General features: G+C 37.4%; 1 protein-coding gene across 4 annotated transcripts in view; it reads left to right on the top strand.

Annotated features, from left to right (window-relative positions):
• LOC105568248 (nuclear factor 1 B-type) overlaps positions 1–14,973 on the top strand; it is a 37,024-nt gene that overhangs the window by 14,560 nt on the left and 7,491 nt on the right. For 2 of the 4 annotated variants that reach the window (XM_012023745.1, XM_012023746.1), the window contains exons 5-8: positions 2,272–2,325; positions 2,535–2,633; positions 4,539–4,679; positions 7,120–7,263. In XM_012023745.1, coding sequence (XP_011879135.1) covers positions 2,272–2,325; positions 2,535–2,633; positions 4,539–4,679; positions 7,120–7,263 — 438 coding nt within the window. The remainder of the gene's footprint in view (positions 1–2,271; positions 2,326–2,534; positions 2,634–4,538; positions 4,680–7,119; positions 7,264–14,973) is intronic. The other 2 variants (XM_012023747.1, XM_012023748.1) reach the window with 2 other exon arrangements.

Below are 14,973 nucleotides of genomic sequence, written 5' to 3'. Positions count from 1 at the left end.
GTTTAAAAAATATATAAAGTAACTACTGATGTATCTATTAAATTAGTTACTAGTTATCGAAAAAATGTAACTGAGTTAAGTTACAGTTACAGGTGGCGAGAGTAACGGAGTTAAGTTAGAGTTACCAAAAAAAAAGTAACTTTAACTGCAACTTCGTTACAAGTAACGAGTTACTTCCCAACCCTGCTGTATACTATAATTAACTCTCAAAATGTAATGCATACAATTAGCTGTAGATTCGACTGACAAGGAAGGGTTTTTAGATGTTGCTCGGATTTCAAAAATTTTGTGCGTGCGGGTGTCCTTAATTAGAAGAACAATTATAAATTATAAAAAATTGTGCGCGCAATTTTCGATGGGTTAATTATTGGAACATTCCATTTCCAACCGTATTTTTTACATTTTTTATTGCAACCAATGCAAATGCAAACGCAGTGCGCAATTTTAAATAAATCGTGCCTTGCGCAAATCGCGGTTTATTCTTTTTGCGTGACCTATTTTGTACGCTACTCAAAAGAAAAATAGGGACTTTCCATGAGTTAAAATTTTCAAATCGCTGAAACTCGGCGAAGAATTACCGTGGGTAAAAAATTTAAGAAGCATTTTAAAGCTTGAAGTTTCTACTTTAACGTACCAAATATTTCGTAATTTTAAGAAACAAAACGATGAGTTCTTTTTTTAAACATTTATACAATAGCGAAGGAAGTGGTCCCGCCGCTATTTCTTTCATAAATGTTTTTCTTTTTAACATTTATGGCTGACAGTTAATCCGAATATAAATCAAACGAACGAGAGCGCCTTTAGGTCCAAGCAAGCTGTTGGTAGCCAATAATAATCTAAAATGTGAATTCATGTACCGCTTTCTACCTTATATGTTTCTTTTCGGACACCAAACAATGTCAATTAGATGGAATCATTGTCGTCAGTAAATTCACGTATTGAATCGATTTCTAATTATTTTCTAATCCGAGATTAGATAATAATTCACTAATAAGTAAAATGCGTAAAGGATGAAAAAGTAACAGCCCGTGCGATTTCCCTGGCGAAGGTCGCGCGAAAAGGGACTTCTGGTTCTCTATTGGGCGCACGAAGTGTCCATATCAACGTCGCACAATATCCGTGTACGAGAGCCAGGGTCTACGCATTTCTCATATATATTATTGCCTGTTTGTATGCGTGTCTGTCGCGTCTCCGTGTGGCCGCGTATCGACGCGAGCGGCGTGCCGAATGAACATGTAGAGAAAATGTGCACGCAAGCGCGTGACCATGCTTGCCGCTGTATGCTCGCTCTATAAATAAATAGGCAACGGACATCTTTAGCGAGAGCTCACACAGCTTCGCTTATACGTTGATTTTCTTTCATGCCACTGAAAATACCTGAATATCTTTGCGCTTGTATGACAATTCGTCGTGTGCCATTCCAATTGATTTTCAAACGTCGACGCGATACCCCCACGTATTAAAGCGTGTCAAAAGAAGTGTCCTCGGAATAAGATCAAAATGATACGGATCTTGAATCGGACCTCACGAACAGATAGCGCAATCTTTATTTATTTGAGAAGCAAAGCGATCGCTGGTCCGTGATTTGCTTTCAACAGTTTGTGGATCTACGAGATACGAGGCCTCGCTTTCTCATGACGGACAACTTGAACAAGATTTATAAAAATTTGTCTCTCGCATCATTTCGTTTGAAATGTACACGTGTGACGAAAGCAAATACTTTCATAAATGCCTCCAAATTGATGTATTCAATTTTCTACCGATTTTTCAAGTGACTTTGTAACGTGCGGCTTATGTCGTACATGCAGGGCGAGAAAAGTACTCGCAAAATGTAACGCAATATGAAATTGTAATTAACCGTCCGGATTCTTTTTAGTATTTTCGCTTATTTCTCGTATGATTTACAATAAAACTCGAGTTTCTATCGGCGCACTCCTCCTCACTCCTCTCGATCCACTCGAGAAATCGCTGTACAATTCCGGACCCTCGAGTATTTCGGTGATACGTTGCGTAATGAGATTTGCGTAAAACGCGATGGTCCTAAACGTCGTGCAACAGTAGAAACATTATGCGCTTTTCATCTAAAGAGAGGTTTCGGGCATTTGAATATTTCGATATGCAGGGTTGTCGAGTTTTCCACGGGTGACCATTCGATTTCCGTGAAGTTAAGTGAAGAAGCCGAACGAAGCGCGCCGTTGCTTACCGTCGCAAAATGCATTGATCACTTTTCATTAATCGAACGTATTTACCACATTTTTCTTTCTGTTCTAGAGGTACTTAACGGCATCTGTAACGCCAGCAAGGAGGACGACAGGCGTCGAAAAGGTACCCGCATAATTTCGCAGTTCACATTTGTGCAATCCCATTCGTTGCTCGTCTCGAGGGAAGCATTCACATACGCGCTTTTGATTGATCGTTTCCCATAAAATTTTTATACGCCACATCCACACGATATATATATCCAAACTCATATATACCGGGTCCCAGCGAGTCTGAACGGATATTAAATATTGTTCGCTGGGTTTTGTTCCCAGGTACAGGATACCATGAACTATATAATGGTGTCGTCTGCAATGATACGATCCTCGCGACAGGTGTCTTCAGCTCCAAAGAGCTCTGGATGCTTTCAAAAGGTACGATGCTACATTTCTCATAGATTCGAACTCGAGTTTTCCCGTTGATCACACGCAACTTGACTTTAGCAGCCTTACGGCGGCTCACGTGCGTCTGTACGTTCGATAAATTTTGCATTCGGTTCGATTTTGCGCTATCGGATTAACATTCTCTCGAGATATTTCGTTACACGCGACGATTCTTCTGCGGATGCTTTCGAAAGGTGACGAACAGCTCAATGCGAAAGACCTTTTGAAAACATCCTGATAGTTACAAACGTTGATGAACTTTTCCCCTTGAAAAAGACGTATACATATTTAATTGTCACTTCCGTAACAAGAATACGATATAGTGTCTCGAGGTAAGTCTACAATGAAAAGCTTCGAGCGCTGCGACGGGTCGTTACCCCTTTGGAAAGGTTGTACGCGACTTCTCAACGTGGATTCATCATTGGCAATCTCAATAATAACAAACGGTTCCGAATGGCAATACGCCATTCGTTAGAAATCGGAGACGATTCAAACAAAAACTGTCGCGCTTCTCTCGAACAACTCGACCGAATTTTATGCCCAGTATTTTCCTTTAGACGTGAGCGTGTTGGATCGAGAATATAATATAATGACAAATTATATTCTTGATATATTATTAATAACGCTTGGCCATGTTCAAATATTCCCGTCAATTGTGCCCTTGGAAAAATATACCTTAAAAAACCCTCAAAATTTTACTGTAGAAAATTAAGAAATGTGAAAAGTAAATTTGGACACTTTAAACTTTTCTTTAAGGTAAACTTCAAGCTTACTTCAAGAATTTAAAAGAAACCTTTAAGAATTGTGAAAAGTATGTGGTACAATTTGTAATACCGCGTTTTTCTTCTTACGAGAAAGTGCTACGCCGCGCGGCCCTCTAGCGGGAACTTCGACAGGCTTGGCTGTCTAAAAATTACTTCAGGTCCAAAATTACTCTAAAATTTCTTAAGCAAACTTTTAACTTCTTTGAGTGAACTCTCAGATTTGAAAGATTACTTTTGAAAACTTTAATTTCGTTTAAAGTAAATTTATGGTCACAAGCATGGTCTTTGTTGGACATCTTAAACCGAATAATGGACTACCATACTCACGTCAAGCGTGGAATAATTAATTTTATACATATTTATAACATTGACCGTTTATATTTGTAGTTTTTTCACGTTTAGTTTAATTTCATTTCTGATCATTGCCCGACAGCATTTGCCATTGTTTCTTTGAATATCTACGTTGCTGTGAGCTCCAGCGCTGTGTTAGAATATTAAGAAATTTCCGTTATTTGTAAATTTAAGATAATTGGTGAAGAAATTGTCCTCTCGTTTCTTTTAACTATGATTTGCTAAAGACGGTCAAGTTAGGTGGAAACGTACAATTTTAGTATTGATAAGAAACTTGAAATTTTTTAAATCTAGTGTTACCTTTTAATAGCTCGCGAGTCGGTCGCTTGCTTATTCAAGCAATTTCTCAATTATATATAAAATATTATTATTGTATTTGGTTTGGTGTTTTTTAGGGGGGTGTTTTTATACCAGTGTAATAAAACTTTTAGTGCCTCGTAATTTTGCAACGTGTATCACATGCGCATAGCTCGGTAGCTGACAATGAGAGAGAACAATCGCTTTTGCGAATAATTGTTGGAACATTTTTTTATTCTTTCGAGATATCAGAAACGATTTGATTTTTCTCCTCCTCTCCCCATCTGCCAACCCCCCTCCCCCTCTCTCTCTCTCTTCCCTTCCCCCTTCTGTATCTGTCCCTTTCCCACCCTCTCGTTTTCCCGTTTGTTTTTTGCGCGGAAGCGCCGTTTTCGCGATCGTGCTCACGGAGTGCAAGGAAAACGAATGACACACGTACGAGCGTGCTAAGAAACCGTAGCTGCTAATGTGCGTCTGGTTTCAGCGTCCATACTGCATGACCTCAGCGACATGCAGCCTCAAATAAACGCGATCAAAATAGAGCACCCGCCGTACTACTGCAGCAGCTATACCCCACCATCCGCAGCCACGACCGCGGATCACGTTCAGCCGGCGGCTAGCTTCAGTGAGTTTCAAAATCTGCCTTTGCCCTTATTTTTAGTAGACAGAGTCGGGGTCGAGCGGTAGCCGCGGCGTAACACGCTTTCGTCCGTGTCCGTTAGGCTCGCTAAACTAGTTCACGTCGTATAAGCGGAAAGAACTGGGGGATGTGGGGGGGGGGGGACGAGGGGCGTGAGGGGGAGGGGGAGGAAATTATTCGTTCGCACGTAAATGTTCCTCCGTTGTGTTGATTCTGTCGTCAAAACGGTGGGAGGCCTCGCTCTATCTGACCTAACACGGCCTTTTCCGATCGCGGATGCTCGCAAATCGGAAAAAGCGTCATATGTCGCTGATCTTACTATTAATGCGACAGCCGGTAATTTTCGCGTCCTCGGATTGTTTTACCCTCTTTCAGGGTTACCTTCATTTTTCTCAGCATATCTGCACGTATTATACACATTTCTGACGACAAATTGATCAGGTTGTAGACAAAGAGAGAGAGAGAGAGAGCGAAAGGAGAGAAAAGATGAAGTTACTTCCGTGTCCCGAACTGTTCTGCGTTCGGGAATTACTATACGTCGTTTGTATTTCCTCCCTTTGCCTTTCGCAATTAATTTTTTTCAGTTTCGTACTCCTTCCCCGAAGATGAAATATATAAGCGAGATGAGGAGCGCGCCAGCGAAAGTATACCTCAAACGTATATTTCGAGCGGGCTATTTACTTGCGTAATTGAACACATTCGCTTCTTTCGGCCACATGAACCGGCAATATCAGTCAACCCCTGGGAAAACATGCCTTAGAGAGCCTCAAAGTTTTACTTTCGAAAAATAAGAAATGTGAAAAGTAAATTTGGACACCTTAAACTTTTACTTAAGGTAAACTTCAAACTTGCTCTAAGAATTTAAAAGAAAACTTCGAGAATTGTGAAAGGTATGCCATATAATTTATAATATCGCGCGCGGTTTTCTTCTTACGAGAAAGTGCTATACCGCGCGGCCCTCTAGCGGGAACTTGGCCGTCTAAAAATTTCTTCAAATGTCCAAAGTTACTCTAAAATTTCTTAAGTAAACTTGTAACTTCTTTAGGTAAACTCTTAGATTTGAAAGATTATCATACAAAGTAAATTTTTCCAAGGGAACGTTAGGGAGATGTTGGGGATAAGGAAGGGGGAAGCGTGAATGGGAACGAACAAGTAAGGATAGTATTAGAAGAGACGACGTCAAGAGGGACAATTAAGGCATGATATATGCACCATATACTTAGAAGGGATAATACTCAATCGAGGAACGAGTCCCATTGCAAGAAGCGTTAATCCCACCTAGCAAAATAAGGGACGGTGCCAATTGCCAAACAGATAGACGAAATTTACAGTTGAAGTAAAATAAAACCACTTGATCGGGCATGATGTATGCGTGGAAAAATTTTAGCGATAAGCATATCTGAATCGTTGCCAACTGCGTCCCCATGGTACCTTTCTTTCTTTCCTTTTTATCGTACATACGTTCTCTTTTATATTAACAATGACGCGCAAAGCATGCGATCGACCGTGTATTATTCATAACTTGATAACGATGAAAAATATGCCTAGAAGAGACACGTGTAGTGTACATGCACTAGGCACCACCGATGCCTTTTCGTTATATGAATTTGTGCACATGTCACCACATTTATACATTTTGCAAATATGTACGTGGAAAATGTATGTGTACTCTATGTGTGCCTAAATTCTTATGGGAAGGCATCAATGATGCCTAGTGTACGTACAGTCTTATTCATTAATGCCTGGACCTGCATTTTTATCATCATTTTTCTCATCTATACAAATATTATTTATACGGTTACACGTGTCCAAATTGCGTTTAATGATACAATGTCGAACGTTTCCATTATAGTATTCGAAGTATTTGTAAAATGTTATCGTCGGTAAAGAATTAACCAGGTGTTCGCAACGTATCTCCAAACGGCGTAACCATCAATGAAACTCTTCGTAAACAATGTAACTATCGATAAAACTCTTTATAAATAAATATAAACATCATCTCCCGCTTAAAACTTTCGCCAGGGCACATAGGCCGCTGGATTGCTGCTTAAAATAATGGCGGAATACCACGTGATCGGGACCGTAAAGATCAAAGGGGTCGACAGAGAGTGGAACCACTAGTTATACTATGGTACTATCACAGACTTCTATGAAGCTTTGTGAACTGTAGCCTGAAACTCGCCGATGTGTAAATGGGAATAAAGATTATGAAAATGTGAATCCTGGTAAAACTGAGGTCCAGGCATTAATGAATAAGACTGCACATGCGGTGAGCGATGTGTATACCGTGCAATTGCGTTTGAAAAAAAATAACACAGTCCTAACTTTATACGGAATAATTTTTAAGTAGTACAAAAAATGTAAGAGGATTCCTTGGCTTATATTATGAAATTCAATGTTAATCCACGTATTCTTTCGTGCGTAGGTCCACCACCAGTTCATCAATTAATAAGGAACGATAAGACTGAGAAGCCGCCGACAGTCACGGTTTCGAGTGCACCGACATTTTCGTCGGTCCTCAGGCCGGAAGATGGACACCGAGGAATAGAATCCCCGCATTCGCAAACGGGTATGTACTCGTTTTCAGTTTCTGCCGGTTTTCGGATCTACGAATTGTCTCTCTCTCTCTCTCTCTTTCTCTCTATCTCTCGCTCTCGAACAACGTTGCGAATCACTCGAATCTGGTTGCTATCTAATGATTCGCATGAAGAGGGAAGGATGGACGAGACATCTGCAAATGTACATTCTAATACTACGAGAATTTAGTAATTTACTAAAATTGCTGCAAAGTTGGGCGATTTTTTTCCAGCGACGAAAATTCTTTACAAATCAGGGGGTTTTTTTTACAAAGAATTTCTTAAATTTTAAATATCGACGATATATGAATCAGTTACATATCGAAATCTTACGGTCGTCAGAAATGTGAAAATTTATGTGGATTCGTCCGATTCGCATATAATGAAACCGTTCCAATTTGATAAACCAGGTTTGTCAAGTTGCGGAAAATAGGCTATAAATAGATTTTATATAACACCCAACGATACTTAAACAAACGAAAACTTTGAAGATATTCTGGAATGTCGTTTAAAATATTTACAACATATTTGTGAGCCTGCTTTGTCGAGCTAACGGGCTAAAGGTTTCATTGACACGAGAAGATGTTAAAGATGTACGCAAATTTACATAATTAAGTTACTCCCGTGTGTTCTCCGCGCGTGATAATTTATAAGGTGGTTAACTCAAAGATTGCGGTTGTATCATTGATAGATGAAATTCTAACATTGTTATTAAACAGCACAATTCATGCAAAACTGCTTGAATCTAGGAATCTTCGATTCGCAGTAAATGAAGATTGTACTAACAAGGGAAAAGGAGTTACTGTTCTGTCACTTTTCTTATTAGTACAATGGTAGGATCGAAATTAGAATACGTAATACACAACGAATAACGTGTACGTATGTCGCATTAGTAAATATTCCCGTGGGAGTGTTTCTCGATAAACGCTGGAGATTTGTAGAATGTCAGCTGCGATTTTAAAACGAGTCGCCAAAGTGAGACATCAACGATCTTCGTATCATCGAATCGCGATGTCTTTTATCGAGGTACGCTATTATCCTGCAAGACACGACACGACTTTAGAATCCTTTCGTTTATTCCCTCTCACCCTCCCCCCGCGGCCTCTCTGTCTTTTCTTCCCTCTCTCCCTTTCGCGTGCGTGCACGAATCTGGGGCGCATGTTTGGTGAACCAATAACTTTTTAACTATTCAACTAATACGCAACTAACAGAACTTATCGCGTCGGTCATGCTTTCAATGCGATCAGTGCGCTTCACATTGAGTGCAGGGAATTTAATTAATCGATTTATCGATTATTAATTATCGCATGCATCTCGAATATAAACGATATTGTTGAGGAGCGATAACCGATTATGTGCTAATTCGTTAGTTATTGCTACATTGTTTTTCACAAACTTGCCCTTCTGATATTCAAATGAAAAATTACACCTGTTCGAAATCTCGTTAAATCTCACTGTTTGCTTTTCGCAATGCTGTTGGAACTTGGACAGCAGTTATTTTTTCAGCAACATGATCTTGTTTCATAAAATATATTAATAAAATAATAATATATATATACACACACGACACCACTAACGCCACAACACATAAATTTAAACGTTTATCGGGGCATTATGGAAAATGTACTCTAATAATTCTGCGTGCACGTATATACATATCGAAGTTCACAAGAGAATGTTACAAATTATATAGATTAGCGAAATCAAACCGAAAGTTATACGTGTATAGCACAATGTTATATTTTCATCCCTATTTTCTATAATATACGTATACTTCTCTAGTAACACAGTGCATGGACCAAACATTGGTAAAACATTGGCCCAATATCTGGTTGTATTACGGCCAATGGCACTGTGCTACTAAGGTTGGCTTACGAAATGGCTTACGGTTTGACAAACATTTTATTCCGGTGACATTTATAATATCATATTTCCTTCCGTCTGTAACTTATTTGATGAACTTATTAAATTGCTCTTTTAAAATTTGTGTCAGTCATGTTAAAAATGTTAAAATGGGCATTTGAAAAGTACAGCTATTTGTTTCAACAAGTGAATAATGATAAGAAAAAGAATTCACAGTTTTACATAATTAATCTATATAATTATTATATATTTCTTTTAATAAAATCTTACGCGATAACAAGTTGAAAATGTGCTATATAAATTAAAGAGATCAGTTTATCCTTCTTCTTGCTCTCTTCTTCGTAACAATTTATATTTACTTAATAAACCAACGAGTCGTATTTCTGAAATCATCTGTCGTTAATACGCAGTGTGTGTGTACAAATATATACATGCACGCTGCTATAATATAAAAGAATATGTGTATGTATATATACTTTAATAATATACATACACTTTTTGAAATTTTCTTTGATTGAAATTGTCTTACAATTTCAACATTTATTATGCGAAAAAGCAAAATTGAATTTACAGTTACATCGGTAAAACGACATGTATTCGATGAAGAGTCTCGGAGATAGTATCCGATCGCTTCTGCCTTTACTGTCAATTTAAAATTATTTGCTGAAGTTTACGTTACTCTTGTTATCCCTTCATGTTTCAATATATTAAAACAAAAAAATTATATTTCTGAAATATGGAGTGAATAAGATTGTACAGAGCTCATTAATTCTATGGAAATTGCTGAAACCTTAAAGAAACAATATTGTGATAAATATGAATTGTAAAATGTAAAAAAATTATGTATAATATTTGAAATTCTCAGACTATTTGATTATGACAGTAATTTGATGACGTGCGGTGTTATCTTCGCGTATCAATTGCTCAAATTCGTGATATAAATTTCTCAATAATACAAATATTTCTAAGTAATATACTATGTACAAATGTACTACGTGCTTATGTTTATGGCTGCAAAGATGAAGCTCTTTCAGTCTTTTGTATCTCAATAGCAAAGAAATACAACTTTGTTATTAATTAGTATTGACGGTACAGTAATATCTACGATATAAGTTATGCTGAAAACTTTTAGATCTTACTACAGATTTAAAGTAATTAAATTATATTATTAGTCGGGAGGGGGGGATATCAATTATATTATCAGCGGTTTATAATATTTTGTTTTATTAAATTAAATCTGTATTCCGCGACTCTGAAAATGTCCTAAAACTGTTGTTTCAATTTGGAAATATCTTATCTTGCATTTGCCATTTTGGACTTTGTCTTATTTTGACATCATTTTTCTATTTACCAGTTCTTAAAATATTGATTTTTAATACACGATTTATAAAATTTAATTATGTATACGGTAATATCCGAAATTTATTTTTAGAATTTAGTTAAAATTGGAAAGTCGAATAACTTTCGCACAATCTTCTACACAATTATATTCATATTTGATATATTACTGATATATACAGAGTGTCCCATAACTCGCGATCCCAATTTTCATGACATATTCCTAAAAAAAAAAATTAGATGAAATTCCTAAGACGGAAATATCGAGATGAATCAGCTGGTCGGAAGTTCGCGCGCTTAGGGACGGACATCGTACAGTGATGAAGGTGTTTTTGTTCTTGAAATTGTCTATTATGTAATAGCATTTTATGAGTATTAACTGTATATTGTATTTATTATTTTTAATATCCTGCAATATTTTTATATGGATACCAGCATGTCCGTTTTCTATGTTAAATAGATTCAATTAATGACTTCAATATTGTTGTATATGTAATTACTTTACCTTTATAAGGAGTCGGCAAGGGTGCAAGGACATCGTTATCACTGTGCGATGCACCGTCTCTGAATGCGCGAATTTTAGATCGTCTGGTTCGTCCACTGTAAATGCCTCCCATTTAAAAAGTGTTGCAGCCTCGACACCTTCGTCTCGGGATTTTCGTCTTATTTTTCGCTTAGGAATATATCTTTAAAATTACGATCGAGGTTGTAGAACACCTTACGGTTGTAGAACACCTTGGATATCTTGCACAATTATATACTATAGAAAGTAGAGAACGAGTTCGCTCTGTCACGACGAGTAGTATGTAACGATCGTATTCCTACATGTACCGATCGCAAATAATTTTCGCGTCAAGCATCACATTGACGAAGCAGATTTAGCGCTGTCAATTTCTGTGTCTGTGTCTTAAAAAAAAAGTTTCCATCTATTAACCTACCAAGTTATCTAACTTGCCTACCAATCAACGAATTGTCTTAATGAATCGCGTTAAAAATGACGCGTCATGATGTCTGTTTCAGTCTGACCCTGAGCGTAGAGAGAAGCTCGCTAACTCGACTAAAAGGTACTTTGTGACTGGTTATTGACTGTTGTCTTTTCCTCTCTCTATTTCTCTCTCTTTCTCTCTCTCTTTCTCTTTCTTTCTACATGTATATGTATGTATACACACATACACACAAACATTTTTACGCACGTAACTGTTTTATTATACGCGCATATACACATACGGGATAATTATGTGTTGATTGCAAGACAATGGGAGATTTGTAAGTCTCTGCATACCCTTAGATTCTACGCTTGCGTATCAACTAGCACAACATTATACGTTTACATTGCAATAGATATAAAACTATGTTATCAAAGTATCTTACATAATCAATATCAAACTTGTATTAATCGTTTTTAATTACCAATTCATTTAATCCTTTGATAAAAATACGCTTTTCACGCGAACGTACATAGAGATTCGTCAACGAAATACCATATCGAATCCTAATCGTTCATTTAATTCTCATCATTATGGGATGTGTGAACTCTCAATGAAAAATGGACATTTTAAAACTCGTATTTGTTATTAAAAGATTTGTAATGAAATTAAACATTTGTTCCATATTGGTAGGTGTCTGTACCGAACAGTCCGTTCAGTGCATTTGACGTGCACTCCAATTATTTTCGTCACGCGGGATTCGCTTACATCACGAATTATTGCGTGCCGAAACCTCTCTTTGTCGTATTCTCCAATGTCTTTACGAAGGGGCGACTCTGTACACTGCGAATCACCGATGCCTTCCCACAGGAATCTACACGCATGTAGAACACATACACATTTTCCATGTACGGATATGCAAAGTGTATAAACGTGTTGACACGTGCACAAATCCATGTGAGAAGGCATCAGTGATTCATAGTGTACAATTTTGTTGTATGTACAATTTGGCTGATGTGCGAGTATTTCCTGGTTAAGTTCGATGACAGCTCGTGACTTTGTATGCGCATGGACTCGTGCATAAATACTGATATGCTCGTATCAGGAGAATCATACGATCTATGATACTATATATTTTCTAGTCATTATCGAGGCACGGAGGTTGCTGACGGTGAGACTTTTTAAAAGGGCAGAGTCGAGACGCGTCGAGGTCTTTCCGATTTCGCACGTGCTCTTATTTTCGCGCGCGGTGTCATCATCTAACACGAATGACGTTCTTTCTCCTGCTCCGCTGTCGATGTCGTCAAGACAGTTTATCTGCCTTCATGTATGTATCTGGGATATTGCGCGAATAGGAAGGCTTATCACTTCTTACAGACTTGCGTATTTTTGTCATAACGTTTAGCAATTTTCGTATCTCTCTTTTTTAACCCTACATGTGTCTATCTTTTTTATTCCCCTCCTCTCCCGTCTTTCCTTCTTCTTCAACCCTTCCATTCCTCCCTTCCCTTCCTCTCTTTCTCTCCACAATTATAATGTAACCATTTATGTTAGTAATCACGATAATTGTTGTATACTTATAATTAAGTGCCCAAGAAAAATACCAGAGAGCGCGATAAATTGTCATCATAAATTCATATTCTTTTCCCCTTTCTTCCTCTTTTTGGTTTTTAATTACATCTGTGTTTACATATTCTCCGTTTAATCTCTATTCGTAATTGGAACGTACTGTATGACTCGATTTCACACAATTGGATTCTCTTTCAGTCTCGCGTGATTGGATGCCTGATTAATTATTGACGCATTCCGTTATCGAAACAATTACATGGAATTCAATGCACGAATGGCGCGTATGTAAAATGCTTCATTCATGTTTGCACCCGACGGAAAAAGTAGCATTTATATTGGAAGCTCTCTTTCTATCAATTTCAAAGGTTTTTTTTTATGGAACTCGCGCGATTCCATTCGACATTATTAAATTTTACATATTCGACGCAATACTCATTTAAAATTTTCATGAGATAACCGAAATAATTTATACACAAGATATTTTTATTTCTATTTAAAGTGTAAAACCAAGAATTATCAAAATGATGCGAGACGCAATGGAGATGGAATATAATCAGCTAATGAATATGTTGCTCAAATATATATTGCATTTGACACCGTAAAATTAACTTCGAAGTATTTTTTTGATAAGCGCGCTTTATATATTTTTTTATGTATAGACATACGTACACCCACTACAGTGGTAGCAGTATTTTCACTCTGTTGTGTCGTCATGTGGACGGATGTTAGATTATTACGTAAATAGAGTGAGCGGAAACACATCCTGGTTATCCCTTATTTGCAACAACGTCAGCCCATACATTTCCCAACCTGTGTCATCGACACATGTCCAGATCGAAATTCGAGACGTACCGTATGCAAGAACAGGACATGTGAGGAACGCACCTCACTGACATAATAGCAAGAAATAGCAAGAAATAAAGAACGCAAGAAGAAACACGAGAAAGCTATATCGTAATACGAAATGAAAAGATTTTATAAATACATTTAGCATTTAAGCAGCACTAAAGAAATACAAGTTCCGTTATTAAACGGGAATTGAATAATTTAAGCCGAAAAAATTACGTCGATTAATTCAAGATCCTCTGTTTATCAGGCAAATCCTCCTTAGAGCGAGAAATCCGCCTGACGTCTGATTGCGACATGGTAAAACGCTTGCGCTCATGGTCGCAAGAATGTTATGTTTTAGCACTAACGACAATATATATATATATATATGTGTTAGATCGATGTTGCATATTGTGTTTCTTACCTATACACATACATATATATCCGCCTGCAGCTATGTGCACGAACATCGTTGATGCGGTACTATCATTGACTGTCGTGCCAAAAACTGATCGTTCTATCGTCCACTTTATTTTGGTACTTTTACTATTGTTGCCGGTAACAAAATGAGGGGATCTTTTCCATTTTCGATTCTATAGCATACGTTGTGTCATAAGTTGAGTAATAGCCCATTCATTGGTGAGTGTTTCTTTTTTTTTTTTCAGTTAATTTCATCGCATTTACATACCAAATGTACATGCACATAAATATATAAAGGAAAAGCAACTTATCAATATTTATTTAAAATACTAAGATCCATGAGTGTATTTTACACACACACATACACACACGCAAACACACGCGCACGCACAACCCGCACACGTATTATGACTCTTACTGATATCAATTAAATACCCGAACCAATAAAACCTGAATTTACTATACATCTTTTCGGATATAACGATTATTATTATCAGATTATGGACTTACGATTATTCAGATTAGTATTGCTTGCAAGTCGTTATCACGCACAGCACGATTCGTGCGGCGAATGTTTCATTTGCTGGAAACTTGAACGATTCAGTAGTATGATCAGGACTAGCCCGCCTAGTCGGAACAACGCTTATATTAAACGTCGTGTTGAGAATCATGTCACTTTTTCTTCTTTCTTTTTTTTTTACTTAACTCTCACCGGAGTCGAGTCATTCCCTCTCTTTTTAATCCGAACAACGTAATTGC

The sequence above is a fragment of the Vollenhovia emeryi genome, unplaced genomic scaffold (assembly GCF_000949405.1).
Source record: "Vollenhovia emeryi isolate VEMERY1.0 unplaced genomic scaffold, V.emery_V1.0 DF939130.1, whole genome shotgun sequence".
In the NCBI taxonomy this organism is placed as follows: Eukaryota; Metazoa; Arthropoda; class Insecta; order Hymenoptera; family Formicidae; genus Vollenhovia; species Vollenhovia emeryi.
The sequence above is the reverse complement of the archived record's forward strand: the minus strand, read 5'-3'. Positions and strand labels throughout refer to the sequence as shown.